Below are 23,317 nucleotides of genomic sequence, written 5' to 3' on the forward strand. Positions count from 1 at the left end.
AAATACTTTTCTGCAGCACTATCTAGTGCGGCGAAAATCTCGCAGAAGCGCTCTTGGCAGAAACACTCTCTCCAGTAACCTTGAAGCTATGAAGCTGCCAAATCATACCAAATAACACACAAAAATACACAGCCTATATAAAATAGAAATAATGTATGTACAGTGTAGTTTCACTTACCAGAATTGGGAAGACTCCAATAAATTACAGTTCCGTCACAGTTAAACACTTGCTTATAGGAATAACCACCTGACATAATCGCCTCTGATCTGGGCTGACATTTACAAGCCAGGCGACACCTAATTAGCTTGTCTATTTCGGCTTTTTTCTTAAAGATGTGCTGGGTGTGTCCTGGCTACCACTGCATTCTTTGCGGCAATGTATTGGTCTGCGGCCTGGAGGTTGGGGACCACTGCTTAAACTATGAAGCTGCCCTTGCCTCAGAAACTGATCAAACCACCTATGACTACCTTTAAATTCCACTTTCGCAACACTTTCATCATCGTCCAGTGCTTTCTGTTTCAGCTTATTAAAAAGATTGATTTCTTCTTAAGTATAAGAAAACTTAATGGAATATCACGCTTTGTACACCCATCAATCCACTCAAGCAATAGACTTTCCATTTTATCCATTATTGGATGCCGACTAAGAGAGACCACTTTGTTACAAGCAGAACCAACAGTAACATCGGGAGCTTTCAAAATTCTTTCTCTCTGCGTATAAGTAGTGCGAATGGTGGACGCAGGCAAGTTCAACGCGCGGACAATGACCTTACTTTGTTCACCACGATCGAAACGCTTCATCATCTCTAGTTTTACGCTAAGTGTAACACCCTTGTGAGCTCTTCTAGGCTTTTCTGATGCCTTAGAACTCATCTTGCTAACGGATGCACAAAATAAATCGAGATAAAGCACGTGTTTAAGTAATGCCGGCTAGAATGCAGTTCCAGGGGAGAAGCTTGGCTGTTCGGGCGCACGCTGCCTTTTTTCCTAACAGTGAAAACACCTTCTGTTAGCGAAAACAGATAACTAATGGAGGTCTTTCGTAACAGTGAGGTGCCATAAAGCAAACGTTCAGAAAACGAGGGCCACCTGTATCATGTGCTTTTCTGGTTGGCACACTATGGGAAGGATAGTAGTGCTGGAGTTGCTGAGATTCACCACCTAGATTGGAGGACTTTATTTGTGGGGAGAAATCACATAGGGAGCTTGGTCTCCTTGGTCTGAGTGATGCTGTGGGTTGTCCTGATCAAAGCGTAAAACTATGACAGGCACAGATAGGGTAGGTGGGCGGAATCTTATGTGAGAAGAGTCAAGAGGTGATAATATAATATTAAGGAAGGATTTTTACAGGGTGACTGTGTATCTAGAATATGCTACCAGAGGCAGTGGTGAAATAACACAATTTACTGTGGTTAAGAGACAGTTTGGGCACATGAATTAGCAAGGCATGTAATAATACAGAAGAGATGTGAGCACATGTTATTACTGAAGATAAGTAAAGCTGTTGGCATGAATGAGGCAAGCTGGTGTGTCCATTTATGTCCTGTATGTCTCTTCACTTCATAGTTTTGTGTTCTCTTTCCATTGTAATTTTTTTTTAAATGGTTTTCTTTCTGTTTTTCCTAATTCTGAAGTATGTTTTGCTTTACTTGAGAAAAGGTTATTTAGCTAGCATGACAGTTTGCTTCAACTCTAAAGTAGCAAAGCCATTGGTACAAGTTCAAGTTTAATTGTCATTCAATTATACATGAATACCTCCAGGGCCAAGGTGCAAAACAGTACTAACAGTAATACACAGCATAAGGCACATATAAGATAGCAGTAAACAAGCAGTCATGCAAAAATATATACTATAGCTCAAGTTCCTGAGTATCATGTCCTGTAGATTGATGCTGCATAGATATTGTTTGCAAGAACAATCCTGTAGCAGTCCAGTCATCACGTACTACTGCAGCCACAGGTGAACGCAGTCATACTTGTCTTCCGCCAAGTGTACACTGGAGGGCAGCACCAATGCGAGGGGCCAACCTCGAACTCAGCAGGACTCCAGCGCACCCGTACCACGTCTGCTGCCTCTCACGTATTCTCCAGTGTTTCTTCTCTGGGTGGCTGCAACAGGCGACCCAGCAACACTGGGACCTGGTCTGCACTAAAACCAAGGCCACATAGCTCTCCTGCCATTGGTCTTGCAATGAACCAATGAACTGGACTTGCAGTATTCTGCATTACCAATGTCCAACAGAGTCTTGTGAGCACACAAAAAAAAATCTGAAACTAAATCACTCAATTCTGTTAGACTGCGCACCTCCTCCATGCACTGTTATGTTTACAGTAATATATTCAAGATGAAAAACTTACTCATGTAGACAGGCAATGCCCAGGTACAATAGGATTCTGTTCCTAAGAACTGTTCATAAACAGAACTATTTATAACTTGGAATATACAAAATGTGTGGGTGGATCAAAGAAATAGCTGTTATGAAAGAGCGGATGCTGTTAGCCCTGGTGAGTGAACGAGTGGGTTTGCTCTGCACGTCTGGTTCTGTTCGGTTTGACGCAACTCCCATTTTGGGGGCGGAGGATGATAATGAACAGGTAGAGAAGGGACATGGAAATGTTTTGTTCCCACCCGCTAAAAGATTACTGTGGGCTCAGGGCTGTTAGCAAATCTATCCCGGTGGTCTCCCAAATGTTTGTGTGTATAGGATGTCCATATGTCAGCGATTTGTAACCTGGAGAGGATCTGTAAGTATTCCTTAAAATCAGCAGCTAATTTTATTTCACAACATTCTAATAAGTGTGCTTATTGCTGTTTTCACTTCAAAGTGGCCTAGTATAAAGAGGCTTGTCTGTTAGATGAAGAATAATGCTGTTTTGAGTAATTTAATGATTGAATGCTTGAAACATTGTATAAGGCATGTAGCTTGCATATTTATTGTGCAAAGTCTATTTATTTCATATTTTACAGTAATTTAAAATGTATTTCCAGGTGACTAGGAATTGTCACCTGCTCTCCAGTGATCTCTTAGCAGCTCATTGTAACTTGAAGCAGGTTTCATATTTGACACATCCAAGGCAAATTACTTCATAATTTCTGGCAATATTGTTTCATAATCTTGGTTTTAGATGAGTAGATAATTTAACAGCTGTTCAAAAATAATATCCAACTTTGCATCTGATTTACAGATATGAATATCCATCAATGGACCAAATGGCAGAGTTAATTCCTGCTGTCTTAAAACATTTTGGGTAAGACTATAAGCCTACAATGTCTATAATGCATTTAATCAATAATACAATTAGCAGCAACCTAGTTACATGCTGCAGTTTTTGCCCGTCACTGATTTGATTATAAAAATACTGATGCATCACTTTGCAATTTTCTTAATGTACTTCTTTATTTGAATTGAGTAGTGATATTAAGGTTGGTATTTATTGTCCATGTATCTTGAGAAAGTATTGTGTTGGATAGGATTTAATACTCAGTGATGAAGGAATGGCAATGTTTTTCCAAGTCTAATACTGTTATTCTTTGAAGTTCTGCAGTCTTGATTTGCAATTAGTACTAACTTTACATATTTTATAAGTCTTTTAAAGCAATATTCAAGAGACTAGTGTTTTAAAGCTAGAGAAGTAGGTGACTAATTTCTAGGTGAATGTACACATTGAATTATTCCACCAACAATGTGGCCATAATTCAGAATAATTTCATTTTGAAATGCCCTTAATAAAAACGTAGTACATTCTAGCTTGCTGTTAAACCCCTTATTTATATTGTATGTTTTTACTATGCTGCAACAGAAGTACTTTCGTTTCTTTACAACACTGATGTATTTTAACTAATTCTTTGTGTAGAGCAAGAAGAATGTTAGACTAATTTTAGGAGCCAACATCTTCTTTCAACTGTTGCCTAAAACAGCCTAATTTCTCTTTCAGTTTGAGGAGCATTATTGGATTAGGAGTTGGAGCTGGTGCTTATATCCTGACCAGATTAGCTGTAAGTTTGACACCACTTCCATAATAGTAACTTTGTGGGTGTTGCCAGCCATAGCCTTGGGTGCTCTCATTAAAACTTGTGTTTGAATAGAATTATTTATTTGATTCTCATTTCATTGAAAGTAAAACAAAAATGCAAAAACTTCAAATTTTTTCTTTTCCAGTTGACTTATCCTGATCTTGTTGAAGGACTCTGTCTCATTAATATTAATTGCAATGCTGAAGGATGGATGGACTGGGCAGCAACTAAGGTAATACAAGACTGGAGGTTTTAGGCAGTAAATTCTAACTTCATGAACTACTTGTATTATACCAAATATTTAAATGAAAGCATGTGAATCTGGTGTAATTTGTGTATGTTATGACTACACAAATAGAACACTACACCAAGTATAGAACTTCATTAATAGTTGTAATTCTATTAGCGGCACTTCCCGAAATAGTTTTTAATTTTTAGAAAAATGTACAAATGTACGAAACCCTGAAATAGATTGTGGAAAACTAATAGAAGTGGGACACACTGCCTCAACTTGTGTTTAAAAGTTGAAGATTTAGGACTTCTTTCATTCAACCTTCATATTAAGGTCAAATTGGAAGTGGAGTGATGGTGGAGGTGGGAATGGTTATGGCTGTTTTAACCTGAGGCATTTGTTTCTTCTATATAGTAATCAGAGTTGCCAGGCTCCAGGAAAGATAGCATTATACATTCCATCTCCTTCCATCAATTAAAAAGCATGGTAGAGGAAGAGTTACTGATAATAAATAGGGCACTAGAGAAAAGGATACTGGGCTAAATAAGTAAAATATTATCCAAGCATGACAGAAGTCAGGTAATAATCTGCTGACTATATTAGATCCTTAAAGGATGTTTGTATTAGTTTGGTTTTCGTCGTAGTCACAGACACTATAACACAGAAACAGATCCTTCAGCCCGTCTAGTCCATGCTGAACTATTAATCTGTCCAGTCCCATTGACCTGCACACAGGCCATAGCCCTTTATACCCCCTCCCATGCATGTACCTATCCAAATATCTTAAATGTAGAAATCAAAGCCCGCATCCACTATTTCTGCTGGCAGCTTGTTCCATCTCTGAAGAAGTTCCCCTTAATATGATTGAGTTCAACTTGAAATTTGATAGGGAGAAAGTAAAGTCTGATGTAGCAGTATTTCAGTGGAGTAAGGGAAATTACAATGGTATGAGAGAGCAGCTGGCCAAAGTAAATTGGAAGGAGTTGCTGGCAGGGATGTCCGCAAAGCAGCAATGGCGTGTGTTTCTGGGAAAAATGAGGAAGATGCAATACATGTGTATTCCAAAAGTGAAGAAGTACTGAAATGGCAAAATAGTACAACTGTGGCTGGCAAGGAAAGTCAAAGTTAATGTAAAAACAAAAGAGAGGGCATACAACAAAGCAAAAAGATAAAGGGTTGGGAAGTTTTTTTAAAAACCTACAGAGAGCAACTAAAAGAATCAGAAGGGAAGAGATGAAATATGAAAGCAAGTTAGCAAATAATATTGAAGTGGATAGTAAAAGCTTTTTCAAGTAAATAAATAAATGAGAGATGAGAGTGGATATAGGACTGCCAGAGAATGAGGCAGAAGAAATAATAATGGGGGGCAAAGAGATGGCAGATGAACTAAATGAGTATTTTGCATCAGTCTTCACTGTGGAAGACACTAGCAATGTGCCGGATGTTGTAGTGTGTGAAAGAAGAGAAGTGAGTGCAGTTACTATTACGAAGGAGAAGGTGCTCAAAAAGCTGAAAGACCTAAAAGTACATGAGTCACCCGGACCAGATGAACTGCACCCTAGGGTTCTAAAAGGGGTAGCATTCGAGATTGTGGTGGCATTAGAAATGATCTTTCAAACATCATTGGACTCTGGCATGGTGCCAGAGGACTGGAAAATTGCAAATGTCACTCCACTCTTTAAGAAAAGGAGGAAGGCAGCAGAAAACAAATTGTAGACCAGTTAGCCTGACCTCAGTGATTAGGAAGATGTTGGAGATGAAGATTAAGGACGAGGTGATGGAGTACTTGGTGACGCGGGACAAGATGGTACAAAGTCAGCATGGTTTCCTTCAGCGAAAATCTTGCCTGGCGAACCTGTTGGAATTCTTTGAGAGATTACAAATAGGATAGATAAAGGGGATACAGTGGATGTTAACACGAGGAAATCTGCAGATGCTGGAATTTCAAGCAACACACATAAAAATTGCTGGTGAACACAGCAGGCCAGGCAGCATCTATAGGAAGATGTACAGTCGACGTTTTGGGCTGAGACCCTTTGTCAGGACTAACTGAAAGAAGAGATAATAAGAGATTTGAAAGGGGGAGGGAGAGATCCGAAATGTTAGAAGACAGGAGGGGGAGGGATGGATCTAAGAGCTGGAAAGTTGATTGGCAAAAGGGATATGAGAGGATCATGGGACAGGAGGCCTAAGGAGAAAGAAGGGGGGGGAGGGGACCCCAGAGGATGGGCAAGGAGTATAGTGAGGGTCAAAGGGAGAAAAAGGAGAGAGAGGAAAAAAATATATATAATAATAAAAGATAAATAACAGATGGGGTACAAAGGGGAGGTGGGGCATTAACAGAAATTAGAGAAGTCAATGTTCACGCCATCAGGTTGGAGGCTACCCAGACGGAAGATAAGGTATTGTTCCTCCAACCTGAGTGTGGCTACATCTTGACAGCAGAGGAGGCCATGGATAGACATAGCGGAATGGGAATGGGGACGTGGAATTAAAATGTGTGGCCACTGGGAGATCCTCCTTTCTCTGGCGGACAGAGCCTAGGTGTTCAACGAAATGGTCTCCCAGCCTGCGTCAGGTCTCACCAATATATAGAAGGCAGCATCGGGAGCACTGGATGCAGTATATCACCCCAGCTGACTCACAGGTGAAGTGTGGCCTTACCTGGAAGGACTGTCTAGGGCCCTGAATGGTGGTGAGGGAGGAAGTGTAAGGGCATGTGTGGCACTTGTTCCGCTTACAAGGATAAGTGCCAGGAGGGAGATTGGTGGGAAGGGATGGGGGGGATATGAGTTGGCTGGGGTGATATACTGCGTCTGGTGCTCCCGATGCGGCCTTCTATATATTGGTGAGACCTGACGCAGGCTGGGAGACCATTTCTTTGAACACCTAGGCTCTGTTCACTAGAGAAAGGAGGATCTCCCAGTGGCCACACATTTTAATTCCACGTCCCATTCCCATTCCGCTATGTCTATCCATGGCCTCCTCTGCTGTCAAGATGTAGCCACACTCAGGTTGGAGGAACAATACCTTATCTTCCGTCTGGGTAGCCTCCAACCTGATGGCGTGAATATTGACTTCTCTAACTTCTGTTAATGCCCCACCTCCCCTTCATACCCCATCTGTTAATTACCTTTTATTATAATATAATTTTTTCTCTCTCTCTCCTTTTTCTCCCTCTGTCCCTCTCACTATACTCCTTGCCCATCCTCTAGGCTTCCCCCCCTCCCCCTTTCTTTCTCCCTAGGCCTCCCATCCCATGATCCTCTCATATCCCTTTTGCCAATCAACTTCCCAGCTCTTGGCTCCATCCCTCCCCCTCCTGTTTTCTCCTATCATTTTGGATCTCCCCCTACCCCTCCCACTTTCAAATCTCTTACTATCTCTTCTTTCAGTTAGTCCTGATGAAGGGTGTCGGCCCGAAACGTCGACTGTATCTCTTCCTATAGATGCTGCATGGCCTGTGTTCACCAGCAATATTCATGTGTGTTACAGTGGATGTTGTGTAGTTGGTCTTTCAGAAGGCTTTTGACAAGGTGCCACACATGAGGCTGCTTACCAAGTTAAGAGCCCGTGGTATTACAGGAAAGTTAATAAAATAGTTAGGTCAATTGGTTGATTGGAGGGAGGTGGCGAGTGGAAATAAAAGGATCCTTGTCTGGTTGGCTTAAGATGACTAGTGGTGTTCCGCAGGATTCAGTATTGGGACTACTTCTATCTATGCTGATGATGAGACAGATAGCTTTGTTGCTAAGTTTGCAGATGATACAATGATTGGTGGAGGGGCAGATAGGATGCAGAAGGACTTAGATTAGGAGAATGGCCAAGAAAGTGGCAAATGAAATATAATATTGGAAAATGCATGGTCATGCACTTTGGTAGTAGAAGTAAATGTGTGAACTATTTTCTAAACAGGGAGAAAATCCAAAATTCTGAGATGCAAAGGGACTTGGGAGTCCTTGTGCAGAATACCCTAAAGGTTAACTTGCAGGTTGAGTTGGTGGTGAGGAAGGCAAATGCAATGTAGCATTCATTTCAAGAGGTCTAGAATACAAGTGTAGGGATGTGATGCTAAGGCTTTATAAGGCACTGGTGAGGCCTCACCTTGAGTATTGTGTACAGTTTTGGGCTCCTCATCTTAGAAGAGATGTGCTGGTATTGAAGAGGGTCCAGAGGAGATTCAGAAGGATGATTCCAGGAATGAAAGGAATGTTTGATGACTCCGGGTCTCTACTGGCTAGAATTTAGAAGGATGAGGGGGGGGTCTCCTTGAGACCTTTCAAATGTTGAAAGGATTAGACAGAGTAGAGGTGGAAAGGGTGTTTCCCATGGTGGGAGAGTCTATGATAAGAGGGCAGAGCCTTAGGATTGAGGGGCGTCCATTCAAAACAGATGCAGAGAAAGTTCTTTAGCCAGAGGATGGTGAATTTGTGGCATTTGTTGCCATGTGGAGGCCAGGTCGTTGGGTGTATATAAGGCAGAGATTGATAGGTTCTTGATTGGACATGGCATCGAAGATTATGGGGAAAAGGCCGGGAAATGGGGTTGAGGAGGAAAAAAAGGATTAGCCATGATTGAATGGCAGAGCAGACTCGATGGGCCAAATGGCCGAATTCTGCTCCCATGTCTTATGGTCTTAACCATTTCACCTTTTATTTTTAACCCATGACATATTGTTCTAGTCTCACCCAACCTCAGTGGAAAAAGCCTGCTTGTATTTACCCTAGTTATACCTCTTACAGTTTTGTATTTCTCTATCAAGTTTCCCCTCATTCTTCTATGCTGTGGGAAATAACGTACTAACCTATTCATCCTTTCCCTATAACTCAGGTCCTAGAGTCCTGCAACGTCTTTGGAAATTTTCTCTGCACTCTTCCAAACTTATTGATATCTTTCCTGTAGTTAGGTGACAGAAATTGCACACTGTACTTCAAGTTAGGCCTCGCCAACTTTTTTTTTAACAACTTCGTCATAACATCCCAACTCTTGTACTCAGTACTTTGACTTATAAAGGTCAATGTGCCAAAAGCTTTCTTTACAACCCTAACTACCAGTGACACCACTTCCAAAGAATTACGGATCTGCATTCGCAGATACCTCTATTCTACAGCATTTCTCAGTGCCCTACCACAAATCATGCAAGTAAATCCTACCCTGGTTTTTACTCCCAAAGTGCAACATCTCACACTTGTCTGCATTAAATTCTATCTGCCTTTTTTTTTCAGCCCATGTCCCAGCTGCTCCAGATCCCACTGCAAGCTTTGATAGTCAACCATGTTGTCCACTACACCCCCAAACTTAGTGCAAATTTACAAATCCAGTTTGCCACATTATCCTCTAGCTTGTTATATAGATGACAAACTACAACAGACCCAACACTGATCCCTGTGGCACATCACTAGCCACAGGGCTTCAGTCAGAGAGGCAACCATCTACTATTACTCTCTGGCTTCTCCTGTGAAATCAATGTCTCATCATATTTACTGTCTCATCTTGAATGCTAAGTGACTGAACCTTGTTGACCATCCTCCCATGCAAGACCCTCTCAAAAGCCTTGTTAAAGTCCATGTAAACAACATCTACTGCCTTGCCTTCATCAACTCTCTTGATAACGTACTTGGAAAAATTCTTAAGATTGGTAAGAAAAGACCTACCATGCACAAAGCCATGTTGATTATCCCTAACCAGACTCTGCCTATCTAAATACTTGTATATCTGGTCCCTTAGAATACCTTCCAATAACTTTCTCACTACTGATGTCAGGCTCAGTAGTCGATAATTTCCTGGTTTATTCCTAGAGCCTTTCTTAAACATGGAACAATATTAGCTATCTTCCAATATTCTGGCACTTCACCCATGGTTAAGGATATTTTAAATATCTCTGCTAGGGCACCTGCAATTTCTGCACTAGCCTCCCTTAAGGTTTGAGGGAACATCTTGTCACGCTCTAGGAATTATCCACCCTAATTTTCCTCAAAACAGCAATCAACACCTCTGTAATCTCTATATGGTCCATGACCTCACTGCTACTTTGCCCCACTTCTACAGATGCTGTGTCTGTCTCCCGAGTAAATACAGATACAAAAATTCCATTTAAGTTCTCCCCCGTATCTTTAGGCTCCATACATAGATGACTGCTTTAATCTTCCAGTGGACCAATTTTGTGCCTTACTACCAAATATCATACCTTGCCATCAGGTGTGGGTAAGCATGCCCGAATAGGCTCACCAGTTGAAAAAAAAAATGGCACGCCACAACAACATGTTAGTGCAAGAAGTTTTATTTGGTGCCAGGTGAAAAGAATGCAAAATCTGCCCAAAAGTTGTGAAGAAAAAAGTATTTACAAATAGACAAATGAAAACAATCATGTACGTACCAATATGCAGAGGCTTTCTCCACGACAGTCTTTAACTTTCTAATATAACTATTAATCAACGTCAAATCCAATCTCCACACCTCTCGTAAAGCCAGATTAAGTGTTTAAATTTGCCTCCACCTGGCCTAGAACGAACAGGAAGTTCTACTGTTGGTCTGGGGTTGGGGGTGGGGGTGTGTGTGATCAAGTGACCAGTCCATATTAATTAATTCAGATGCAGAATTAGGCAACTCTAACATCCTACATTTATTCCACAACAAATGCTTTAGTTAAACCCATGGATCGGTGTCCACATGCTCCGATGAATATAGAAGAATAGTGCCTGTCCCACTAACCCAGGCATTATTTTAGGATGCCCCAAATGGTCCCTTGGGGGTTTAACAGTATGAGTAAAAATAAAAACTGCTTGGAATGCCTGTGTCTGGAATCCTTATTTTTGAGTTGCAAACCAGTAGAGCACCTTAACTGAAGGGATTGTTTTGATTAGTTGAGTTAGCATTTGGTAGGTGTGTAAATGGTGAATTCCCAAGAACTGCAGGATGGGAGAGCAAACTGTGTGCACTACTGGGGGAACTAGACTAAGGGCAGAATGAGGAGAAGTGACTAACTGGGCAAAGGGGCAAGGTTAGTTGAATTAGCATTGCCAACATTCTGTCACATTGTCCTTGTGCTTTTAATGCATCTGCAGAAGCCTTTAGAATCCTCATTCAACTTGGCTACTAGAGCAACCTCATCCCTTGTAGCCCTCCTGATTTCCTCAGTGTTTTCTTGGATTTCTTGTACTCCTCAAGAACCATATTTGTTCCTTGCTGTTTGTTTCTTCTATGCACCTCCTTCTTAAAATAGTGTTTTTTTTCTTCAAAAAAAATTACATGCGAAGCCAGAAGGTGCCAATAGTGTTCAATAGTAAAGCAATCTGGATCATGTTTTGAGTAATTTAAAAAAAGAAAAAAAATTGGCATTCTAATCTACACAGGTCCAAGATTTTTAACATGTATAATTAAGATGGGACCACTGGAAGGACAATTATCTAATTTTCTGTGTGTAACACAACAAAATTAATTATGCATTGGTGAAAGGATCATTAAACAGCAAAAGCAACCATCTGTCCAGTCTGATGTAGGTGTACTTTGTAGTGGATCAGGTTGCCAGTTTACAGTAGGTATATTTAACTGTCTAATTCTATGGAAATTCCCCAGATGACTGAAAACTCCCATATTTGCCATGGTAAATCATTTTGTCTCCAAGACTTGATAATTTTCTGAAGTGTGGTGCTGAAAAATGGAGAAATAGCAAACTGGGTGACATGTATGCTGTATTTTGCGATGATCATAGTTCAGAAGTATATCTAGTAGTTTAGTGAGTTGCCCACATAACACTGCCATGTGTCACCAGTGTCATCTTGACACAGAAGGTTGAAAAGAAACCTTGATAACAAATTTGAACTTTGAATGTTTTTGGCCATAAGGATGAGCTTTTAAAAATCTGTGCCACTGTTTATCAAACTTTATAAGACTTTGTTTTAATAACTTCAAGAATTTGCTCTTTATTCCCTTACTATTGCCTTATACTAGTGCATTGTTTTATGATTACTATAGGGTGTTACAAAACATCTTTCAGTGGTTGGTTTTCAGACGAAAAAGTAATAGGTGTAAAGTTGAGTATTCAGTTCTGCATGATTTTAATTTCAATTTTCTCCTAGCTTACTGGCTGGACCTCTAATTTGGCAGATGTTTTGATCAGTCATCTCTTTAGTAAGGTAAGTTCAATATTCACATTTCACTTGCATCACCAAGTATTCTCCTTTAGATAGAGTAGAAGTTAACCTAATTTGGATCATCTGGTAGGAATCCTTATTTTCTTTGGATATCCTGCATACATTAGTTGGGTGTATTAGCCACTTACTGAAGGATATAACTGACCCTGCACATGAAGTTATTAATGATCTCATCAAAATATTTGTAGTATACTAGACTGTCTAATGGATTTAGCAGAAATGACTGCAGCAGTTCTTGTGAATATTGCCTTCAGTTTGTTCACTGTTACTGGTGCTTGTGTCAAATACTGCGGGTGAGAACATTTGTGTACCACCATCATCCATCATTTTGCTCTTCATCAATAGTAATGTGATTATTGTTCTGCCAATCAGTTTTCAGAAAGGTATGTCAATAATTGCCTTGGCATACCTAAACTGATGTGCCAACCTAATAAAGCTACGGTGCAAGACTCTCTATGTGCTGCAATTTTTATGAAAGTAGAAGGCCCAGTGGTTTTGAGCAAATCTCTAGCTTGACTGATATATTCAGTGGAGAATTGAATGAACTAGTAGAAGAATGTTCAAATGAAGCTCCTTTTCAGTAGCTTCTGTAAGAAATCAGAATGAAATGACTAATGACTTCAGCTACAAATGCCACCTTGTCTTCCATTCATGAAAAGTGTAATCAAGTTACTAGCAGCCAGTCCAGCTCCAGAGCAAGTCCTGGCATTAATCAAAGTACAGTTAGTATCCAAATGTTAGTAACTTTGCTCCAAAGCTTTTATAAAATACCTTGAATACTTGTGCCTAGAAGTGTGCAGTGCAATAATTTAAAAATTGACAGTAATGGAGAGGCAGGTATCTTTCTGTTGACCAGTAATCTGGTGACCTTTTCTGGAGCATGTTCTCCTTCAGTGTGTCCCTGAGAGCAGTTTTGAACTGGAAACTATATCCTAGCAGATATAATAACTTTAGTCCCTTGGCTGATGGGCCCCACCTTAGAACATAATGATAGCACTGAGGCCTTTTCCCCCAAACAACTGGAAAATGGTACATTACAAATACAGAACGAGGTTCTTTGGCCCACCATGTCTGTACTTACCATGCTAATTTAACAAATCCAATCTGCCTGCACAAGGTTTCTATCCCTCTATTTCCTATCCATTTGTGTGGTTGCCTGTCTACCTCTTAAATGTTGCTGTCATATCTGCTTTTATCACTTCCCTGCATTAAGTTTCAGGACCTACTGTTGTGTGTACCAAAAAAAATCTTGCCCTGTGCTTGTCCTTTATTTCTGTGACCATGCTGTTTGAGTATCTTGTCAGTGTTAACCCCTGTGATATCAATGGAGAACTTGCTGATGGTAATTCTATTGAAGATCAAGGGCAGATGACTAGACTAGACTCCCACTCCCTGGAGATAATCGCTCCTTGGGATATTTGTGACATGTATTGCCACTTATCAGTCCTGCCTGAGTGTTGCCTGTCTAGCTTGCATACTAGCATGCTTGCTTTCTTTGAGGACTAGAGTGCAATTGAATATGGATTTTGAAAGGCTTTTTAACTATCTCCTCTTCTGACTCTGATGAAGGGAAGATAATTGTAACAGCTGAATATTGTTTGGCTGAGGGCATTACACCAGAACTCCTGCAGTGATGTCTTTGGGTTAGAGGATTTATTTCACAGAATTGTATAACACTAAAGTAGGCCCTTTCAGCCAATATCATTTATGTTCTCTTTTTGACAACTGTAATTGACTTTGTTTTCCACCTTTGTGTTATCAATGTGTTTGAATGCCATACTTAGTGAAACGCTCTCTTAAAGTCGAAGATCACTGTGTCCTTCCCTCTGGAATTCAGCTTTTTTTAATCCAGATTTGATGGTACTGATGACAACTTGTGTCACTTTAGTGATCTGAGCATTCGGTGCTATTTCTCAATGTAACTAACATTTCCCATTTGACTATGCACACCAGAAAGCTGTTGTCAGCATTTCTCCAGTGTCAGAACTGCCTTTTCCCTATTTAAATTTGAATGGACCATAATGGCTGAGTGAATTTTATGCTACATACTTTATTGCCTCCTTCCAACCTTTTGAGCATTTTGAATTATTTGAGGAATTCAAAATCGCTTTGATTAACTGATTTAAGATGAAGAACCATGTCCAGCGATCAGTTTTTCTCCTCCAAGGGGAATGACTTGTTTGTCATAGTACAGTCAAACCAGGGAATTCACCATACATTTTCTAAAAATCCCAATTGAGCGCATCACCAAAGCTAAATGGAATTTTTATCAGATATGGCTGTACAGCAACCATGTTTGCTGCTGACAGCAAATACTTGTCCAAATTGTATTTTCTCATTTGTGAATTCTTAAACCTTGACCATTCCTCTCACTTTCTAGCTTATGTGCAAAGTAATAAAATTATCAGTGATTAGGACCATTATGATTATAGTTTACATTTGTCTAACAACATGTATGTAATCTAACTTTAGGATGAAATAAATTCTAATCCTGAATTGATCCAGACATACCGTAATCACATCTCCACTGGGCTTAATCATCACAATCTTCAGCTGTTTGTTGACTCATACAACAGGTAAAGTAACACTGGATCTCTCTTTACATTAATCTTTAAATAATTAAGTTTGTTTTGGATAGTTTCAATCAATTACAGGGCAATTCATCAAAAGAAAAAATAGGGAAAACAGGGAATTACAGACTGATTAGCCTGACATCTGTGGTGCAGAAATTGCTAGTCAGTTATAAAAGATGTAATAGTATAGTACATGGAGAAGAGTGACAGGATCAGACAGTTGACAAGGACTTGTAAAAGAGAAAAAACATGTTTGGCAAGCCTAATAATATTTTTTGGGTTGTAACCAACAGAATTGCTCAAGGAGAACCAGTAAATATGATGTATTTTGACCTTCAAAAAGCTTTTGGGTTCGGTCTAAGAATGGCATGCAAAATCAAAGCAAATGGGATTGAAGGCAAGATACTGAGTTATGGATAGACAGCTGGTTGGATGACAGGAAACAAAATACAAATAAATAGTCTAGCTTGCAGGCAATGACTATTGGAATACCACCACTGGGATCAATGCTTGGTCCACTACATTCTTGTTAATGATTTTGAGGAGCAAATTAAGTGTAATATCCCAAGGGTTTGTGGATGGCATCAAAGCTCAGTAGAAAAGTGTACCTGAGGAAGATGCAGAGAAGCTTCAGCTTGAGGCTTTGGCCAGATGCCCGGCAGATAGTGTATAGGAAAGGAAAGGTACGTTGCGTCTGGAATTTCTCTGGTTAGCGGACGATTTCCCTCCACGCCTTTCTGACGTAGTGGTGAATCGCGTACGAGGCAAGTTACAGCAGTGATTTGCCATTGCCTTCTGCCGGGTGAGTTTCCAAAGAGATCACTAGCTCGTAACCCAGCATGGATGGTAAGCATGCAGGGGAGCCAGCTGGCTGGATTCGAACCCGGGACCTTTGTCCTGAAGTCTGACGCTGATGCCACGATGCCACTACGCCACCAGCTGGGTTGATAGAGTATAATGTAGATAAATGTGAGGTTATCCACAGGAAGGTAAATTATTATCAGAATGACAATAGATTGGGAAAGATAGGAGCAGCAAGACCTAGGTTAAGAAGATAAATTTTATGCTGGTTGTTATAACAAGAGAATTTGAGTAAGGAGCAGGATGTCTTGCTGCATGAGTATTGTGTGCAGTGTTGCTTTCCTTTAACTGAAGAAGGATGGTCATGCATTGGAAGGCATTCACTTAACTGATTCCTGAAATAAAAGGACTATGAACAAAGATTGTATTAATCAGTAGGCTTATTCATTAGAATGTGGAAGATTGATAGGGTCTTGTAGAAACCTACAGAATTTTAATGGGATTTGAAGATGACATCCAGGAAATATATTCCTGATTGCCAGATTGTGCAGGACCATGGGTACTGTCCAAGAACAAGGAAATTAGAGCTTCTATGGTGAAAAAAACTGATAATAGACAAGAGGTGCAGGAGTAGGCCATTCGGCCCTTTGAGCCAGCACCGCCATTCACTGTGATCATGGCTGATCATCCACTATCAGTATCCAGTTCCTGCCTTATCCCCATAACCTTTGCCTCCACAGCCTTCTAGGGCAGAGCATTCTATATATACACCACTCTCTGGGTGAAAAAGTTTTTCCTCAACTCCGTTCTAAATGGCCTACCCCTAATTCTTAAACTGTGGCCTCTGGTTCTGGACTCGCCCATCAGCGGGAACATGCTTTCTGCCTGCAGCGTGTCCAATCCCTTAATAATCTTATATGTTTCAATAAGATTCCCCTTCAGCCTTCTAAATTCCAGTGTATACAAGCCCAGTTGCTCCAATCTTTTGACATATGATAGTCCCGCCATCCTGGGAATTAACCTTGTGAACCTATACTACACTCCCTCAATAGCAAGAATGTCCTTCCTCAAATTTGGAGACCAAAACTGCACACAGTACTCCAGGTGTGTTCTCACCAGGGCCCTGTACAGCTGCAGAAGGACCCCTTTGCTCTTATACTCAATTCCCCTTGTTTTGAAGGCCAGCATGCCATTAGCTTTTTTCACTGCCTGCTGTACTTGCATACTTGCTTTCAGTGACTGATGTACAAGAACACCTAGATCTTGTTGTGCTTCCTCTTTTCCTAATTTGACTCCATTTAGATAATAATCTACCTTCCCGTTCTTACCACCAAAGTGGATAACCTCACACTTATCCACATTAAACTGCATCTGCCCACTCACCCAGCCTGTCCAAGTCACCCTGCATTCTCATAACATCCTCCTCACATTTCACACTGCCTCCCAGCTTTGTGTCATCAGCAAATTTGCTAATGTTACTTTTAACTCCCTCATCTAAATCATTAATATATATTGTAAACAGCTGCGGTCCCAGCACTGAACCCTGCGGTACCCCACTGGTCACCACCTGCCATTCCGAAAGGGACCCGTTAATCGCTACTCTTTGTTTTCTGTCAGCCAGCCAATTTTCAATCCATGTCAGTACTCTGCCCCCAATACCATGTGCCCTAATTTTGCCCACTAATCTCCTATGTGGGACTTTATCAAAGGCTTTCTGAAAGTCCAGGTACACTACATCCACTGGCTCTCCCTTGTCCATTTTCATAGTTACATCCTCAAAAAATTCCAGAAGATTAGTCAAGCACGATTTCCGCTTCGTAAATCCATGCTGACCCGGACCAATCCTGTTACTGCTATCCAGATGTGTCGTAATTTCATCTTTTATAATTGACTCCAGCATCTTTCCCACCACCGACGTCAGGCTAACTGGTCTATAATTCCCTGTTTTCTCTCTTTCTCCCTTCTTGAAGAGAGGGACAACATTAGCCACCCTCCAGTCCACAGGAACTGATCCTGAATCTATAGAACATTGGAAAATGATTACCAGTGCGTCCACGATTTCTAAAGCCACCTCCTTAAGTACCCTGGGATGCAGACCATCAGGTCCCGGGGACTTATCAGCCTTCAGACCCAACATCCTATCCAACACCATTTCCTGCCTAATATAAATTTCCTTCAATTCATCCATTACCCTAGGTCTTTTGGCCACTATTACATCTGGGAGATTGTTTGTCTTCCCTAGTGAATCAATCCAAAGTACCTGTTCAACTCGTCTGCCATTTCCTTGTTTCCCCATAATAAATTCACCCGCTTCTGTCTTCAAGGGCCCAATTTTGGTCTTAACTATTTTTTTCCTTTTCATGTACCTAAAGAAGCTTTTACTATCCTCCTTTATATTCTTGGCTAGTTTACCTTCGTACCTCATTTTTTCTCCACGTATTGCCCTTTTAGTTACCTTCTGTTGCTCTTTCTTCCTCTTCCCCACATCATTTGTGTCGACATGCACCACCACTTCCGGATGTTCTCCTTCACCCTTGAGGATTCCTTGCAATCGGTCCATGACGTCCTGGATCCTGGCACTAGGGAGGCAACACACCATCCTTAAATCCTGCCTGTTGCCGCAGAAACCCCTTTCTGTACCTCTCACTATGGAGTCCCCTACTACCAAGGCTCTGCCTGACGTCTGTCTCCTCGGGTTTGCCTCAGCACCAATTGTTGACTCGCAGACCCGTCCGCCTCTCAGACTGACACTGTCTTCTGTCCCGACAGCTTCCAAGAGGGAGAATCTGTTTACAAGAGGCACATCTCCCGGGGTCTCCTGTACTTCAAGCATCCTTGCCTTGCTCATCGTCGTCGTCCTACTCTTTTCCTGTATCCTGGGTGTAAGACCTCACTGTAGGTCCTGTCCAGAAAACTCTCATTCTCCCGGATTAACCTAACATCATCCAGTTGCCTCTCCAGTGCTGCAACACCGTCCTTCAGAAGCTGAAACTGGACACATTTTCCGCAGGTGTAGGATCCAGAGGCACCATCAGTGTCCCTGACCTCCCACATCATGCACGCAGCACACTGAATCAGCCTGGCGGTCATCTCTTCTCCACTTCTCACCCTCTCCAACTGTGGCCTAGTCTCTTCCCTCAGCCTCCTTGCCGAAGACTCCTGAGCTAAAGACTCGCACTTATCTCACAAGGCACTTCCCTTGACAAGGCTGCTCCTCGACAGGCCGCTCCCCTAGAGCGAGCTTGCTTATATTAGCTGATAATTTCAGTAATTAGTTTCATCTGCCTCGCCAACTCCGACCTCGAAGGTCTGGTTAGCTTGCTGCTCACGACCGGCTTTTTAAATCAGCTGCTCCTTCTCAGCCAATCCCCACACTCGCTCCTTCACCTGCCTTGCCTCCTCTGACCTCGAAGGTCTGGTTTTGGGGTTAGTGATCCTGTTGCAGTTCTGCAAGACTTCATATATCTTGGCTACAAAGATAAAATAAAATGTGAATTGAAATACGTCTCAGCAACATTTGAAAATGTAGCATTGCACATAAAACAGCATCATTGGTGTATTAAGTACTGCTGTGCACATTTCTGAGAGTTTATACTGGTGGTTAATGTTCTATAGGTTTATGCTGCAAAAGATTCCTGTTTTACAACCCTCCCCCCCCCCCCCCCCCACCAAGTGTTTAGCATGCCCAAATATGTCATGTCCAACCTTTGGCTCTGAATTTGTCAATGATTGGAGCTGTTCATGCATGAAACACAACATTTACTTAAGGTGAGGATTCCAAAGCAGCTTAATTTAAAGGGTTAGATATATTGCTGACATTTAGTGGAAGAGTGCTGCTCAACTCGTCTCAAAGAAATTTCAAACCTGTCCAAGCTAGGCTTCTATTTGCCACACTCAGATGATTTAAATAGCTTGGTTGAGGATTCTGCTCTTATTTGGAGCCTTGCAAGACTTGATGTCAGATAGGAATTCAAGCCACAACAGTGTGTGGAGTGGTCAGAGGGGTTCACTGCATCGGTTTAAGATTAACTGCAGTTGCAGGCAAGTTTGTTCATCTTTTCATTTCATTTGCCTCGAATTAACTCAATTGACTTTTTTTTAGCTGCTTTTCTCTCTTGTAACAGTTTCTTAGAAACTGGTTGCTGTATGTTTGTGAAGTGAGTTTCAGAGATCAGTTTGACAAGCAGTAGCAGCACCCTGGTCAGCAGATTGATATTGATCTTCTGGGGCTGAGAGCTGTAGGTTAGAATAAGTAAGGTTGTTAGAATTTTTTGCCGTAAATGTCACTGAAGCAAATAGCAGTGAATAGATGTAGGAAAGGTGAGAGGCCACAGAAGGGGTCCAGCTAGTTCAGGATTTCTGAACACCTGCAGCTGCAAAGAAAGCAGCGAATGCTCATCTTACCGTACAAGTAGCCACATCCCACACCAAAGTTCCTTAGGCAGCACTTTCTAGACCCATGACCACTACCATGGAGAAGGGCAAGAACAGCAGATACCTGGGAACACCACTTGGTCACTTGCCATCCAAGTCACTCACCATCCTGACTTGCAAACATATGGCCATTCCTTTATTGTTGCTGGGTCAAAATCATAGAATTCCCTCCCTAACAGCACTGTGGGTATACCTACACCTCAGGGACTGCAGCAGTTCATGAATGCAGCTTCACTTTAATTGCCTTTACAGGGACAACTAGGGATAGACAATAAATGCTGGCTTAGCTGGTGATCCCCACATCCTGTAAATGAATAAATTAAAAAAAAATATGTCACATAGTCTTTCCATGTGAGATGCTGCTTCACGTGTATGTTTAATTTGGTGCTCAGAGTGAAATGTACAAGATGATCTAGGGTAATGGTGGTCTTGATAGGTTGGATGGGAGAATGGGGAAGATTGTTTTTGTTCCTGTGGGATTCCAGAGCTAAGAATCGCTTTACATTTGCCCATTTACTTTAGATGAGGCTAAACTTCTGAGAGGTGCGAACTTTTGGAACTTTAGTTGAAAGAGCAGTGGAAGAGAGTGATTAAATACTTTTAAGGCAAGAGTAAATACTTTAAGCATTAGGGTGAAAGGTGACTGAGAAAAGAATGTGGATTTGAGGTTACAGTTAGGTCAGTTATATTATTAAATGGTAGAGCAGCTTGCAGCACTTCATGTTACTCACTTCAGGCTTATTCATGTTCCAAATTTCTACATCCATTATATGATTCTTTTTTCATATATTAAAAAAAAATCGAATGTTGGCTGAGTAACTGCTCTGCAGTAAAGGTGATCGCAAATTTCCAGTTGCCTGCCATTTTAGTTCTCCGTCCCACTCCTGTCTGATCCCTGTCTTTTGCTTTTTGTTTTCCATCAAAGTGTGGCATGTGGTCAGACCAGTAATCTCTTGCATTAAGGCATGCAGGGCTTGACATAATCTGTACAGTTTCAGAAAAAACAACCTTTTTAGTTCATAGCTGCCCAGTTCTGATCTGATAAAAGGTTATCAACTAAATTGTTTCTCTCTCCTTAGCAGTTGTTTAATATGCGGAATGTTCATAGTATTGTCACTTCATATTTGCGGTAGCTACCGTGTTTTCTCTCTCAGTTCTAACATTGCTTTCTGTCTCCTTTGATTTGTTGTGTCTGTTCCTGAGAGATTACCTGTAATTGAGAAAACCTTCACTATTCTTTAACAACCAAGATTGACGCTGTTTCTCTTGATCCTCATGCTATTACAGATTATTTATTGAGATGCAGTGTGAAGTAGGCCCTTCAAACCACATTGCCCAGCAATGCCCCAATCTAATCCTAGCCTAATCATGGGACAATTTATAACAACTCATTAACCACTAACTGGTAGGTCTTTGGATTGTGGGAGGAAACCCATGTGGTCACAGGGAGAATGTGCAGGACAGTGGTGGGAATTGAACCTGTGTTGCCTGTACTGTAAAGCGTGGTAACCGCTACACTAATGCGCCACCCACAGTATATCGTTTGTTCCCGCCACCCATCCACCTCTGTGATTCAAAACACTTACAACTTTTCTTAGTTTTAATCATAGGTCTCTCCCATAGTTGCTGCTTGACCCACTAAGTATTTCCAGCAGTTTTGTTTTTAATTCAGATTTCTAGCATTTTTATGGCTTGATGCTTTTCTAATGATTTCGTGGTCTTGGTTACAGATGTTACAGTAATGGTCAGCATTGTCTTTTCATGGAGATTGAGGACCTGGAGACATGTTCTCCTGACCTTCATCTGAGCCATTTCCATTCCATCTTATTTTTCAAATGTAAACAACATTCACTGATAGTGATTGGGGGTCATGTTGAATAGTTGCCTATTTACTGTACCTAAACTAAGGTGTAGATGTCATATTTGCACAGTTGTTTCAAATACAAGAATGATGTAAAGAACACAACACCAGACTGAAGATGCTGGAATCTGGAGCAGCATCTGCACGGGGCAGAGGCAGGTCAAATATCACACTCATTGAAGAAACTGAATGACATACAGCTTTGTGATCAACACCAACTCTAGACAATGCATGCTTCCTCTTCCTGAGGATGTCATGTTTTCTGTCCTACTTTTTCTCCCAAGGCCTGTGAATTGTCTGAAACTATTACTTATATTGAGTTTATTACCCTCTTGAAGAGCGCAGAGCACAAGCTACTTGTAAAGAATTACATTAGTCACAACAGAAATAGACCTAAAATTGTGAGTGGTAAGTACCAGCTAAAGCCAGACATTGGAAAATGCAGTTTGTGGTTGAATGGATTCTGTGATAGAAATAATAAAGGAGGTAAAGTCTGTTTACCACTCAGTGGGAAGAAGCCTACACACAATATTGGTGGTGGTGTGTGTTGGGGGAGGAGCTGGTTTGTGGGATAAACCATCCAATGCTCTATAATTAACCCAGTTTGTTTTTCTGCAGTCGAAGAGACTTGGAAATTGGACGACCTCTTCCTGGACATCATCATCAAAGAACTACTTTAAAGTGAGTTGAAGTCAATTTATAACATCTCCTACAAATTTCGAAATTCTGGATGAAAGTTTATGTATGTTTTGATATATAATAGTGTTAGATATTTGGGGTTGTCAGTGGTAGAAATGAACATGGGATCCAGCTAGATATTTCCATATCCTGCTTTTCCATATCCAGCTAGATATTTCCATATCCTGCTTTTCATGACCAAAATAACTGTCTTTTAGAAGTCCACTCTATTGGACGTGGTTAGGGGCTGCTTAAGGCTGCTGGGTAAATGGTTGACTTACTGGTGAACATCTAATTCTATTGCTAAAATTGGAAAAGCTACAAGTCCAAGTCCAATGGGGCTCTAGGATTTCCCCAACAATGCCCCAAAAGGAGCATTACACAGTAAAGTCATCCCCATGGGTCTGATGTGGAATGTGTATGAGAAGAACATAAGGAGAATTGTCCCATTCCCATTCCCATTCTGATATGTCTATCCACAGCCTCCTCTACTGTCAAGATGTAGCCACACTCAGGTTGGAGGAACAATACCTTATATTCCGTCTGGGTAGCCTCCAACCTGACGGCATG

The 23,317-nt window shown here is 41.2% G+C and overlaps 1 protein-coding gene across 3 annotated transcripts in view; it reads left to right on the plus strand.

The window, feature by feature from the left end:
* Window positions 1-23,317, plus strand: part of LOC140198661 (protein NDRG1-like) — a 65,306-nt gene that overhangs the window by 34,304 nt on the left and 7,685 nt on the right. For all 3 annotated transcript variants that reach the window (XM_072259681.1, XM_072259698.1, XM_072259689.1), the window contains 6 exons: window positions 3,187-3,249; window positions 3,937-3,997; window positions 4,161-4,247; window positions 12,326-12,382; window positions 14,873-14,976; window positions 22,688-22,750. In XM_072259681.1, coding sequence (XP_072115782.1) covers window positions 3,187-3,249; window positions 3,937-3,997; window positions 4,161-4,247; window positions 12,326-12,382; window positions 14,873-14,976; window positions 22,688-22,750 — 435 coding nt within the window. The remainder of the gene's footprint in view (window positions 1-3,186; window positions 3,250-3,936; window positions 3,998-4,160; window positions 4,248-12,325; window positions 12,383-14,872; window positions 14,977-22,687; window positions 22,751-23,317) is intronic.

Source organism: Mobula birostris, chromosome 1, assembly GCF_030028105.1.
Source record: "Mobula birostris isolate sMobBir1 chromosome 1, sMobBir1.hap1, whole genome shotgun sequence".
Classification (NCBI taxonomy): domain Eukaryota; kingdom Metazoa; phylum Chordata; class Chondrichthyes; order Myliobatiformes; family Myliobatidae; genus Mobula; species Mobula birostris.